The 12,323-nt window shown below is 37.5% G+C and overlaps 1 protein-coding gene across 1 annotated transcript in view; it reads left to right on the forward strand.

The window, feature by feature from the left end:
* The window catches only part of PALMD (palmdelphin), a 58,496-nt gene that overhangs the window by 15,008 nt on the left and 31,165 nt on the right, over window positions 1–12,323 (forward strand). Inside the window, exon 2 of the mRNA XM_004002223.6 lies at window positions 10,269–10,349. Coding sequence (XP_004002272.3) covers window positions 10,269–10,349 — 81 coding nt within the window. The remainder of the gene's footprint in view (window positions 1–10,268; window positions 10,350–12,323) is intronic.

Raw genomic sequence — 12,323 nt, forward strand, 5'->3', positions numbered from 1 at the left:
GATCAAAATTAGAATTAATTTTTCTCTATTTATCCTGCTTAAGGATCTTTCACATATAATATTCCTACTTAATAAGAGTGAGGTAATTTACAACCGCTTTGCAGAAATGTAACTTAAAATAACTTTTCACTGAAGCTTTTTACCAATCTGGAAACATCCATACCCTTTGACTAGGTAACTGCATTCTAGGGACCTATTCTGAGGAAATAACTAGTCAAAAGTAGTCAAAATTTTATAAACAAGGAATTTCATCATACAGCTACTTATAACAGCAAACGATTAAAAACAACCTAACGGGAGGAAAAAGGGAAACTGATTAAGCAAGTTATGCTCTTCTGAATAAAGTTGAGTTATTTTATTAATAAAATTCAATTACATGAGAAATGTTCATGACACAGTATCAGGTGCAAAAGGTAAAAAAAAAAAAAACTGCAGAGGGGCCTCCTTGTGTGGTTTGTGCATGTTTTTATAAACACAGTTTTTCTTTATAAACACAGTTATCTGTTTTAAGCATTTTGAAAAAATATTGGAATAAGAAGTATCAAAACGTAGATAGTAGTTATTTCTAAAGTAGTGGGATTATGGGAGATTTTTATATTTTTCTTTAAAGTTGTCTAATTTTTCAAACATTCAAACATGCAATTAACATCCTATAAGTTTCATAGTTCACCTTTATTATTAATAAAATTAATCATTAATTTGGGTTCCTTGTTCCTAACAGACAAGATGTTTGAAATCTTGCCTTGGTCATCTTTTATTTCATTTCTTCCCAAACCTGGCTGTTCGTTAAAGTCATCTGGAGCAGTTTTTAGCAACAAGTCATCCAGTGCACTCCCACTTCACCCTTGAAATCTCTGGCTCAAAGAATTAGCTCAATATGTTTAGGTTTCCTTGCTTATTGGGCTTGGTTTTATTTTTCTATCTCTATAGTTTAAAAAAAAATGTTAGGACAATCACTTTCAAATAAGTATTCCTCTCTGTTCACATTTACACAATTTTAGCAAAGAAAAAAGTAAGATATTTTGTCCAAAGTCATGTTGAAACCAAGATATACTGAATTCTCATGGTCTAGATACCTATGCTCCTCAGTTGCTTTACCTGCATAACAGGAATAAACATGGTCCCTACTTCCCGGAAACTTAGGGAAAATTATACTGGAAAAACCATAGCCTTGACTAGATGGACCTTTGTTGACAAAGTAATGTCTCTGCTTTTGAATATGCTGTCTAATAAAGTCAGTGGTACCCCACTCCAGTACTCTTGCCTGGAAAATCCTGTGGACAGAGGAGCCTGGTAGGCTGCAGTCCATGGGGTCACTAAGAGTAGGATACGACTGAGCGACTTCACTTTCACTTTTCACTTTCATGCATTGGAGAAGGAAGTGGCAACCCACTCCAGTGTTCTTGCCTGGAGAATCCCAGGGACGGGGGAGCCTAGTGGGCTGCCGTCTATGGGGTTGCACAGAGTCGGACACGACTGAAGTGACTTAGCAGCAGCAAAATAAAGTCAGCCACTGTTTCCACTGTTTCTCCATGTATTGGCATGAAGTGATGGGATCGGATGTCATGATCTTAGCTTTCTGAATGTTGAGATTTAAGACAACTTTTCACTCTCCTCTTTCACTTTCATTAAGAAGCTCTTTAGTTCTTCTTCACTTTCTGTCACCTTGCTTATTTAACTTCTATGCAGAGTACATCATGAGAAATGCTGAGCTGGAGGAAGCACAAGCTGGAATCAAGATTGCTGGGAGAAATATCAATAACCTCAGATATGCAGATGACGCCACCCTTATGGCAGAAAGTGAAGAACTAAAGAGCTTCTTGAAGAAAGTGAAAGAGGAGAGTGAAAAAGTTGGCTTAAGACTCAATAAACAGCTAATCATCATCATCTGCAGATCTTAAAAATTTATGCAAAAGAAATACTTTTAAATGTTTTTTTAATAATCAAATATTATCTCTTAGATGTTCCTTGTCTAAATACAAAACTGTTTAATAATTCATTCTACAACTTTGAAAAAGGATTAATCAATACATTTAACAGTCTTTAAATATTCCTAATTCACCTTTTGGAGAAAGAAATGGCAATCCACTCCAGCACTATTGCCTGGAAAATGCCATGGACAGAGGAGCTTGGTAGGCTACAGTCCATGGGGTCGCAAAGAGTCGGACACAACTGAGCGACTTCACTCACTCACTCACTCAATTCACCTTTGTCTCTGTTCAAAAAACTGAGTCATGTATACCTATGACTAACTCATGTTGATGTATGGCAGAGGCCAACATAATATTGTGATACAGTTTTCCTTCAATTAAAAATAAATATGTTCGGGGGAAAAAATAGGTCATATGCCACCTTCAGCCTTCTGATGTCTCTTCACTTCACCTAGATTCCAAGACTATTTGACATTTTCCTGTTGTGTCTATAAATGTTTCTGCTCTCTGAATTGAAACCCACCGGAGTCTGAGCAGCTGTGTCTTCAGTGGTTTATTTCCTCTTGGGCTTTGTGTTTCCTTTAAGCATATTTATTCTATAATTTTCAGGATCAAGATTATTCTCCTTAGTCAAAAAAAAAAATGTAGTAAAATAGGAGTGAAGTAGTTCTAGTTTATCTCCATCTTGCTAATATTACACTGTGTATCTCAGCAGTAGTCTTTTGGCTCTCAACATAACTTTTTATATAATTTATTTTTACACACATGCTTTCTGTACCCTTAGTGTTTCCCACATGCTTCACATCTTCTCATCCCCCTGCATCTGAACCTTATTTACACTGTTACAAATGGGTAACCACCTGTTCATCTGTATTCTTGGTTCCATGAACTTTGGGGAAGCTCCCAGTAAAAAAAAGTATTTGGTTTTGTTTAGTTTTCTTTCTACTTGAGATCATTTTTAATTGTGTATCAATATTTCCATTTGTAAATTGCCTAGGCTTCATGATCTATGGCTCCTCCTGAAATGTTTGACTCTTTTTCAACAAATTTTTACAACAGTTTTTCAAGAAGTTTTTTCAAGATTTTTAAAAATCTACTTTCACTGAAGTGTAGTAAACCTGTAACTATGCTCAGTATTCTTTTCTGTGAATATTGGGTTAGGGCATCCCTTTCCTTCAAGGTTACTATTATCTGCACTTCACCAGTAAGTTCTGCGTTGTTGATAGCATTTAAATCCAAACAATTAGCTTCTATTATTGTTCTTTGAGACCTTAAACAATGAAAATATCAGCAAAGATAGTCATGAAGTTATAAGATACTGCTACCAGAATGTATCTGAAACCATTTGCCTAACTGAATTGGCCCAATTCGCCAAGTTCTATTATCAATAATATCTCATTGGTCCCCAAATAAACTTCCATATGGATTCCATTCCTCCAATACCCCTAAATGTAGATGCTTCATAAGGTTCTGTCTTTAGCTGTCCCTTACTTTTCATAAATATATCTCTTGTCATGCTTTGAGATAGTCTCCTAGTCTCAGCTATCCCTTCCAAAACTCTGGCATATTTATCTCTGTTTCTCACTTCTGATCTCTCTTCATCCAACATTTCAACTACCAGCCATATTACTCCACCTAGTTTTCCCAAAGACACCTCAAACTTGCTGTGAAGCACCATGTTTCCTCCCAAACTCTCTTTTCCGGAAGTACCTATTTCAATTAATGATTCTACTCTCCTCTCAGTCACCTGGGCATCAAAGACTTGTACTCCCATTTGACCTCTTCCTCTCCTGCATCCATGCATTATCAGTTGCCAAGTCCTGCTAATTTTAACTCCTTGGTATCTCTGACATCCACACCTCCTGTTACCTCTTGTTCCAGCTCTCTTGATTTTATGTATGAGTTGTAAATGATTATCCCCTTCAAGTTGTCCTCCTTCAATATCTACACAATCAGGCTATTTTAAACTTCTTAAAATATAGTTTAAACTCTATTATTCCTCTCCCTCTGAAAATCTTTCATTACTCTATCTCAACATGTAAATTAACTCTAAACTTCATGCCCTGCCTTTCAGTATTTTCTATTGAGGATTTATCTTCATGTCATTTTCTTATTTTATTTCCCACTACTCTCTGTTCAGCAATTTAGATTCCAGAATTTTTATTTCAAATAATGTCCCAATTTTCTACATCAGGCCTTTGCTCACAATGAGCTTGAATGCCTTTTCTCCATGCCCTCCAGTGCCCTGGCAACTACCCAAAGTATTATTTTATTTGGATGCTTCTTCAAAGCCTCTTCTAACCATATCATGATCTAGATAGCATGATCTAGAGTGCATCTAGATAGCATCGCTTCTTGTCTCACCTCGACTCTCACCATACCTCACTTGTGCCTTAGTGATGACATTTATCACTTTATTTCTTATAGGTCCCTGCACAAATGATTTTCCTTCTTTAGGACAAGTAACTTCCTTGGTGAAAGTATTTACTTCTGAGTAATCTTCAAGCATTGAACAACTCTTGCATTGCCTTGACAAAAGGATTTGTACAGAAGTCACTAACTATTGAATAAATTAAAAATTTAATAACTCAGGACCAATCCTGCCATCTTGATAGATTCAAACATTTTAGAATATTAGCTAGTTGTTAATCAGTAATACTTCTAAAATACTCACACTCTTATGTATCAGGATACTTTTATCAAGTATGTGATTGCAATAATATCAATGCATCATAGACGGTTGCAACAGCTATATAGCTGTACATGCTAAATAAATTTTCAAAACAGTTAGGATGTAGGCCTTTATAGATTTAAAATTTGTGGGTGTCAGCTGCTAAAATATTTCAATTTAGGCAGCTGAACATCTAGGCAACTGGTCATTGAACAAATGTCTATTAGTTGAACACTGGAGAAGTAAACAGTAATATAAGTTATTCATATTGGTTAACATCAATAAATATTGACGTGTTGGATTGATAGAGATGCTTAAGTTTCTGGGGAAATTCTTGGAAGCAGATGACATTTCACATTTATTAATGTTTGCTCCATGATAATCTGAGAAGCAATTGGCTGACTGTAATAACTTTAGGCATACTAACAATAAAACTACATGACATCTTAAGCTTAACTTATAGTTTCAGTTCAGTTCAGTTCAGTCACTCAGTCATGGCAGACTCTGTGACCCCATGAACCGCAGCACGCCAGGCCACCCTGTCCATCACCAACTCCCAGAGTTTATGCAAACTCATCTCCATTGAGTTGGTGATGCCATCCAACCATCTTATCCTCTGTCGTCCCCTTCTCCTCCTGCCCTCAATCTTTCCCAGAATCAGGGTTTTTCAAATGAGTCAGTTCTTCGCATCAAGTGGGCAAAGTATTGGAGTTTCAGCTTCAACTTCAGTCCTTCCAATGAACACCCAGTACTGATCTCCTTTAGGATGGACTGGTTGGATCTCCTTGCAGTCCAAGGGACTCTCATGAGTCTTCTCCAACACCACGGTTCAAAAGCATCAATTCTTCAGTGCTCAGTTTTCTTCATAGTCCAACTCTCACATCCATACATGACCACTGGAAAAACCACAGCCTTGACTAGATGGACCTTTGTTGACAAAGTAATGTCTCTGCTTTTGAATATGCTGTCTAGGTTGGTCATGAATTTCCTTCCAAGGAGTATGCATCTTTTAATTTCATGGCTGCAATCACCATCTGCAGTGATTTTGGAGCCCCCCGAAATGAAGTCAGCCACTGTTTCCACTGTTTCCCATCTATTTTCCATGAAGTGATGGGACCGCATGCCATGATCTTAGTTTTCTGAATGTTGAGTTTTAAGCCAACTTTTTCACTCTCCTCTTTCACTTTCATCAAGAGGCTCTTTGGTTCTTCACTTTCTGCCATAAGGGTGATGTCATCTGCATATCTGAGGTTATTGATGTTTCTCCTGGCAGTCTCGATTCCAGCTTGCGCTTCATCCAGCCCAGCATTTCTCATGATGTACTCTGCATATAGGTTAAACAAGCAGGGTGACAATATACAGCCCTGATGTTCTCCTTTTCCTATTTGGAACCAGTCGGTTGTTCCATGTACAGTTCTAACTGTTGCTTCCTGACCTGCATGTAGGTTTCTCAAGAGGGAGGTCAGGTGGTCTGGTATTAGAGTTTACTCTGCCATAATGAAACTAAACTGTTACCATATTAGTTTTCAGTAATGCTTATAGATCTTCATGAAATTTGGCAAAAGGACAATAATTTGCAGTTGATGAATATCTTATGAAGAAAATGTACTCATATCTTAAAATAGAATCATGCCTATAACATTAGAAAATTACCTTCTTAACTACCTACACTGACATGAGAAAGGCATCACATTATCTCTGAGTGACAAAACATTGGGATTCCTTAGCAACCCTTCTATAAGCATCCTGTTGCCAAAACACTTCAGATGCCCTGTCTCTACACACAGCTTTCATTATGTTATTACTAACCCAGGATGAAACGACCAGCACAAACTGGCTGCCAGCAGGGGTGGGCAATCATTGCTGGGTTCAGTAGTCATGGTCACAGATACATAGTGTGCTCTTCTCTAGGGCTGTCCGTGGAGAGAGGGGGGCAGCTCCACGCCAGCACGCAGGGAACTGAAAGTGTATGTACTCCTTTCTAATGAGAAGCCCCTCCAGGACTGGCTGTCCTGGCACTGCCAAAACACCTTAGTGGTTCACAATAGACAGAACAACCGGGGAAGCTGACTAATTTCCCACTCAGGGGAATAATGTAGTGAATTAGCTAAGCGGCTGAACTCTAAATTGCCTGGGTTCAAATCCTGGCTCTGCCACGGTGGTATTTTTAGTCATTAAGTCATGTCCAGCTCTTTGTGACGGCACGGACTGTAGCTTGCCAGTTTCCTCTGTGGAAGGGATTCCCAGCAAAAATACTGCAGTAGGTTGCTATTTCCTTCTCCAGGGGATCTTCCCCACCCAGGGATCAAAACCTGCATCTCCTGCATTGGCAGGCAGATTCTTTACCACTGAGCCACCAGGCACCAGCTGTGAGAACTTGGATTGGTTAATTAATCTCTGGAAACTTCCATTTCCTCTTCTATAAAATGAAAATTATTACACTATGTCTTTGTTATCATAACTAGTAAGTGTAATATTATTATATCTCTGTTATTATGACTATTAAGTGAAAGAGTGCCTGAAAAATACTTACCCAAATGTTTAGCACAATAAGTTTAAAATATTACTAAGATTTGCTCAATAACAGTTTCAAGATATAGTGAAGAATTGACTCAAAGAGATCTTCACAGTTTTTACTCCTAAACAACCAGATTTCATCCAAATAAATAAGTGAATCTGAAAACCCAGGCTTGTTGCCAAGCTCTTTTTTTTCCTTCAAAAGAACTGTTCATGAAATTTAAAAAAAAAATACTGATGAGGTCATATACGCTTCTCACACACAAAGAGAAACATGGCATATATTTGGACAGCAATGTACATTCAAATGAATTCTGTTACATTCAATAAATGTACCTGAATTTATACATCAAAAAGGAGTTTTTATCTTCAAAGGAGTTACACCAGGAAGCCATGCACTTGTTTCCATATTGCTGCCAAATATTTTTGGAGCTCTTCTTTCTAAATTAGCTTCTCAGCCTGTTTCAAATTCCTTTAGAGGTCTTTATTGGCAACAAATGTTTACCTTTGGGAGTTTTCCATTTTGAAAGCAGATTTAGCACCAATTTTTATAAGTAAGATGGAGGATAATGTCACCTCTGGTCAAAAAATAAGGAAATTATAGGCCTTTTTGCATGGCTTGTAAAATGTCTCAAACAATTCCAGACAGGAAAGTTCTAAAGCATTTCAAACCAGTGGAACCATTATCAGAGTTAATGTGTTGCTTTCTGTTTGATTAATAGGTTATGTGTTTATTTACTTAATTTTATTAAACAAATACTCATGGAACACTATGTGTCAAGCATTGTTCTTAGAGCTTTTGCATATATCCGCTCCATTAAGGCTCATGTCTAGGCTGTAGGTACCCTCACTACCTCCATTTTACAGATAAAGGTAATGAGGCACTGAGTTAAGGATTTTGTCCCAGGATGCATAGCTAGTAAACGGCAGAGCCAGAAACTGAAGCCAGGCTTTCTACTTAGTATCAGGCTATATCTTTTAAAAAGTACAACTTCTGTGTATCAACAGTTTTGCTCTCTGGGGTTTTAAGGTATTGTAGTTTAAACTTGTGACTTCCATTTCTCTAATAATTAGAGATGTTGAGCATCTTTTCATGTGCTTTTTAACCATCTGTGTGGCTGCTTTGGAGAAATATCTATTTAGATCTGCCCATTTTTTGGTTGGGTTGTTTGGGTTTTTTTGATACTGCATTAGCTGTTTTGTATATTTTGGAGATTAATTCTTTGTTAGTTGCTTTGTTTGCAAATAGTTTCTCCCATTCTAAGAGCTGTCTATTTGTTTTATTTATTATTTCCTTTGCTGTGCAAAAGCTTTTAAGTTTAATTAGGTCCCATTTGTTTGGTTTTATTTGTATTACTTTAAGGGGGAATCAAAAAAGATCATGCTGTGATTTATACAGAGTTCTACCTATGCTTTCCTCTAATAGTTTTTATGGTCTTACCTTTATATCTTTAATCCATTTTGAGTTTATTTTGTGTATGATATTGCTGCTGCTGCTGCTAAGTCGCTTCAGTCGTGTCCAACTCTGTGTGACCCCATAGACAGCAGCCCACCAGGCTCCCCCGTCCCTGGGATTCTCCAGGCAAGAACACTGGAGTGGGTTGCCATTTCCTTCTCCAAGCATGAAAGTGAAAAGTGAAAGTCAAGTCGCTCAGTCATGCCCGACTTCAAGACCTCATGGACTGCAGCCTACCAGGCTCCTCCATCCAAGGGATTTTCCAGGCAAGAGTACTGGAGTGGGGTGCCATTGCCTTCTCCAGTATGATGTTAGGGTATGTTCTAAACTGGTACAGCCACCATACACCAAAACAGTATGGAGGTTCCTTAAAAAGCTAAAAAGAGCTACCATATGACCCAGCAATGTCACTCCTGGGCATGTATCTGGAGAAAATCATAATTTAAAAAGATACATGCACCCCAGTGTTCATTGCAGCACTATTTACAATAGCAAGGTTATAGAAGCAACCTACACGTCCCTCAGCAGAGAAATGGATAAAGAAGATGTGGTACATAATACAACGGAATATTACTCAGCTAGTAAAAGGAGCATTATGATGCCATTTGCTGCAGCATGGATGGACCTAGACACTGTTATACTGCACGAAGTAAGACAGATAGAGAGATAAAAATATGATATTGCTTGTATGAAGAGTCTAAAATAAGCCTACAGATGAACTTATCTACAAAACACAAATAGAGGTACGGATGTAGAAAATAATCTTATGGTTACCAGCTATAAGGAAGTAGGGACAAACTCTCCTTTGGGATTGGGATTGACACATACACACAACTATATATAAAACAGAACTAATAAGGGATCTACTGTGTAGCACAAGAAACTCTGTTGAATACTCTGTAATGATCTACATAGGAAAAGAATCTAAAAAACAAAAGAGTGGGCATATACATATCCATATATAACAGATTCACTTTGCTGTACACATGAAACTAACACAACACTGTACATCAATTATACCCAATAAAAATTAAAAATGATAAACTAATAAATAAAATAAACAATAAATAAACTCATAATAAAATAATAAAAAGATACTATATCTCTCCATGAATTTTTTTGACCTCTGCCAGAAGTCCTCCTAGTGTTAACATGCATTATCTGATCTTTTCTTCTCTCTCTTCCCATAGCAACGTTTACAGGAGGAAACCGTCCCATTTTCTAGCTCCCTAGTGTTCTAATGCTCTGTAGGCTATCCTGTTTTCACACATAAGCAGCTCTTTTACCCAGCAGCTTCTTCAGTCTTGTGCCAAGAACACTCTCTCTCCTCACAATATTTCCTCATGCTTATTTCAAAACTCCCACCTTAAAATTCACAGTTTCCATTGCATCATTCAGCAGCTCAATCTTGCTAGACTCAATGGGGAAGATAGAAAAGATGAAGGCGGAAGGAAAGTCATTAAAATATTTTTAAATTCTCTTTGAAAAAGCTCTTTATATCATTTTCCATCAGTAAGATGCTTTGCATATCCCACTTCACTTTCTTTTGCTTTGAAATAAGGGTTTCCAAAGCAGCTTCATACCAATGCCAAGAGCATACCACTGGCCAGCCATTCAATAATGACAACATCCCCAGGAAACATACTTAAGCAAATTTTAAAAACTGATCATGATGGAATATTTTTTATTTCAGGATAAAAGAAAAATACAGGAAGAAATCTCACAGAAGCGTCTGAAAATAGAGGAAGAAAAATTAAAGCACCAGCATTTGAAGGTAACCCATGGCTTTAACTTCGTTTCAGTGATTCTGATTCAAATATTCTAATTGCACTCAAATTTCAATAGTAAAGGTGCTTTAAGGAAGGAAAAAAATCCCAACAGACTTATGCTAACACCTTAAGAACCATAGGGGAAGAATAACAAGCTAGTATTATTTGCATAGGAGACTAACACCTTCTGGCAAACGTGGAAAATTGAAAATATGGCTTTATTACTTTTATCCTTTATTACTGCATTTCCTCATTTTCTTGGTAACCTGAAGAATTCAGTCTTAACACTTTGGCCCTAAGTACAGTCTTGCTTATTATCCATTGGGAGTGGATGCAGCTGGGAAGTTCCTTTTGAAATCAATGAAAGGCCAGCCTTTACCCAGGGGGTGTAAAACTGTCTGGCCTGCTCAAGGACATTCACATTTAAGAGTTCAGTGCAGAGGACTCAGTGTTGTCTGAATGTGGTTCAAGGTACTGTTTATTTTGTTTTGACTAAACATGAGATCATAACCAAAAATAAATCTCCATTTTTAAAATCAGACCTTACATCTTTCATGGGTGTGGTCATTTTGTAATAAAAGCACATTGAGTCTCAACATTTTATTATGTAGCTTAGTCACAGGATGCAACCCAATGACAAACAGGAGCTCCTTGTGAACAGGCCTAAGCAGGAAACTATGTATCTGGCAGGACTTCTATCAGTGGACATAAGTCCCTCAATGAAACAGTGCCACATATTCATGGGGTCTACAGTCTTTTGCTAAGCTTGTTGAATTCTGCTAAATCCATCTTTCTGATGGATCAAGTAATCACCTCTTGAGAGAAGAGATACAATTTAAGATTCCAGTTAGCTTCATTTCTCTGGATTCTGTTTGCTTCTTCACTCCTATACAAATTAACATTTCCAATGTTTGATGAATAATTTCAAAGTATAGTCAGCCTGCTATCCTTACAGTATGACACATTGAATTTACCTGAGTAGGAGATATAGTCAAGAAATTCAATGTGTACTCCCAGAAAAATCAATGAAATAACAGATTTTACCAAGTTATCTTGGTACAAGTCAAATGAAGTCGAAAATATATATACAACAATATTTGAAATAGGCAATTTCTAACTGCAAAATCTTTTTTCCTCTCTCTCTCTCTCTCTCTCTCTCTCAAACACACACACACACATGTATTTTGTATCTTACAGTGAACTAATTACTGTTTCTGAGTAATTTCTATCCTTGCAGAATGGGTAGCCAAACATTAGAAGAGTTCACATTAGGAGAAAAGGTTAATATATCTCCTCTGTTCATTGTAGGAAGTAAACTTCACACAGGAAAATTCTAACACACTGAGAGGTCCATTTCTGAGCTGATGCTTCATTTCAATACTTAACCCTCCCCCCAAAAAAGTCTGAAAAGTAATCTATAATCTTCTCTATAGGTTTGCCTTCTGGAACCCAGGAGATCTCCTCTAATACAATTCAGTCATCAAAGCATGTGTTATGCTTTGGACTGCAGTACACAGCTGTGCAGATTGTATACTGCGTAAAGATACCCGAGAGACGGGGGTGCTGAAATCCTGCACAGTTCCTTGGAACTGTGCACCCTAGCATAGGGCTGCTCCTGTCTGGGCGAAGTTTCTTTCTCTCTGCACAAAACTGCAGTCCACCTTCCCAAGCCGTGCACTGACCTGGCCAGGGAGGAGTGGGGAGCTGTACCGTCTCCTAATTTCATGCCTTAGAGAACAGCAGTGGCCCTGAGAGTTTCAGCCCTTCTGCTTGCAACTTAGTGGGAAACTCAAGGTTAAATAAATAATTAGGACAAGTTAAATGATGGTTTTTTAAATTTAAACATAAGTATAAACAGCAATTTTTTAATCTGGGGTGGTCAAAAAAATGTTCTGTTAAAGGTATGGGATTTAACCTGAGTCTTAACAGATAAATAAAAAGTCTTTTGGTCAATAAGCATTTATTAAACAAGCACCTAT

Source organism: Ovis aries, chromosome 1, assembly GCF_016772045.2.
Source record: "Ovis aries strain OAR_USU_Benz2616 breed Rambouillet chromosome 1, ARS-UI_Ramb_v3.0, whole genome shotgun sequence".
Lineage (NCBI taxonomy): Eukaryota > Metazoa > Chordata > Mammalia > Artiodactyla > Bovidae > Ovis > Ovis aries.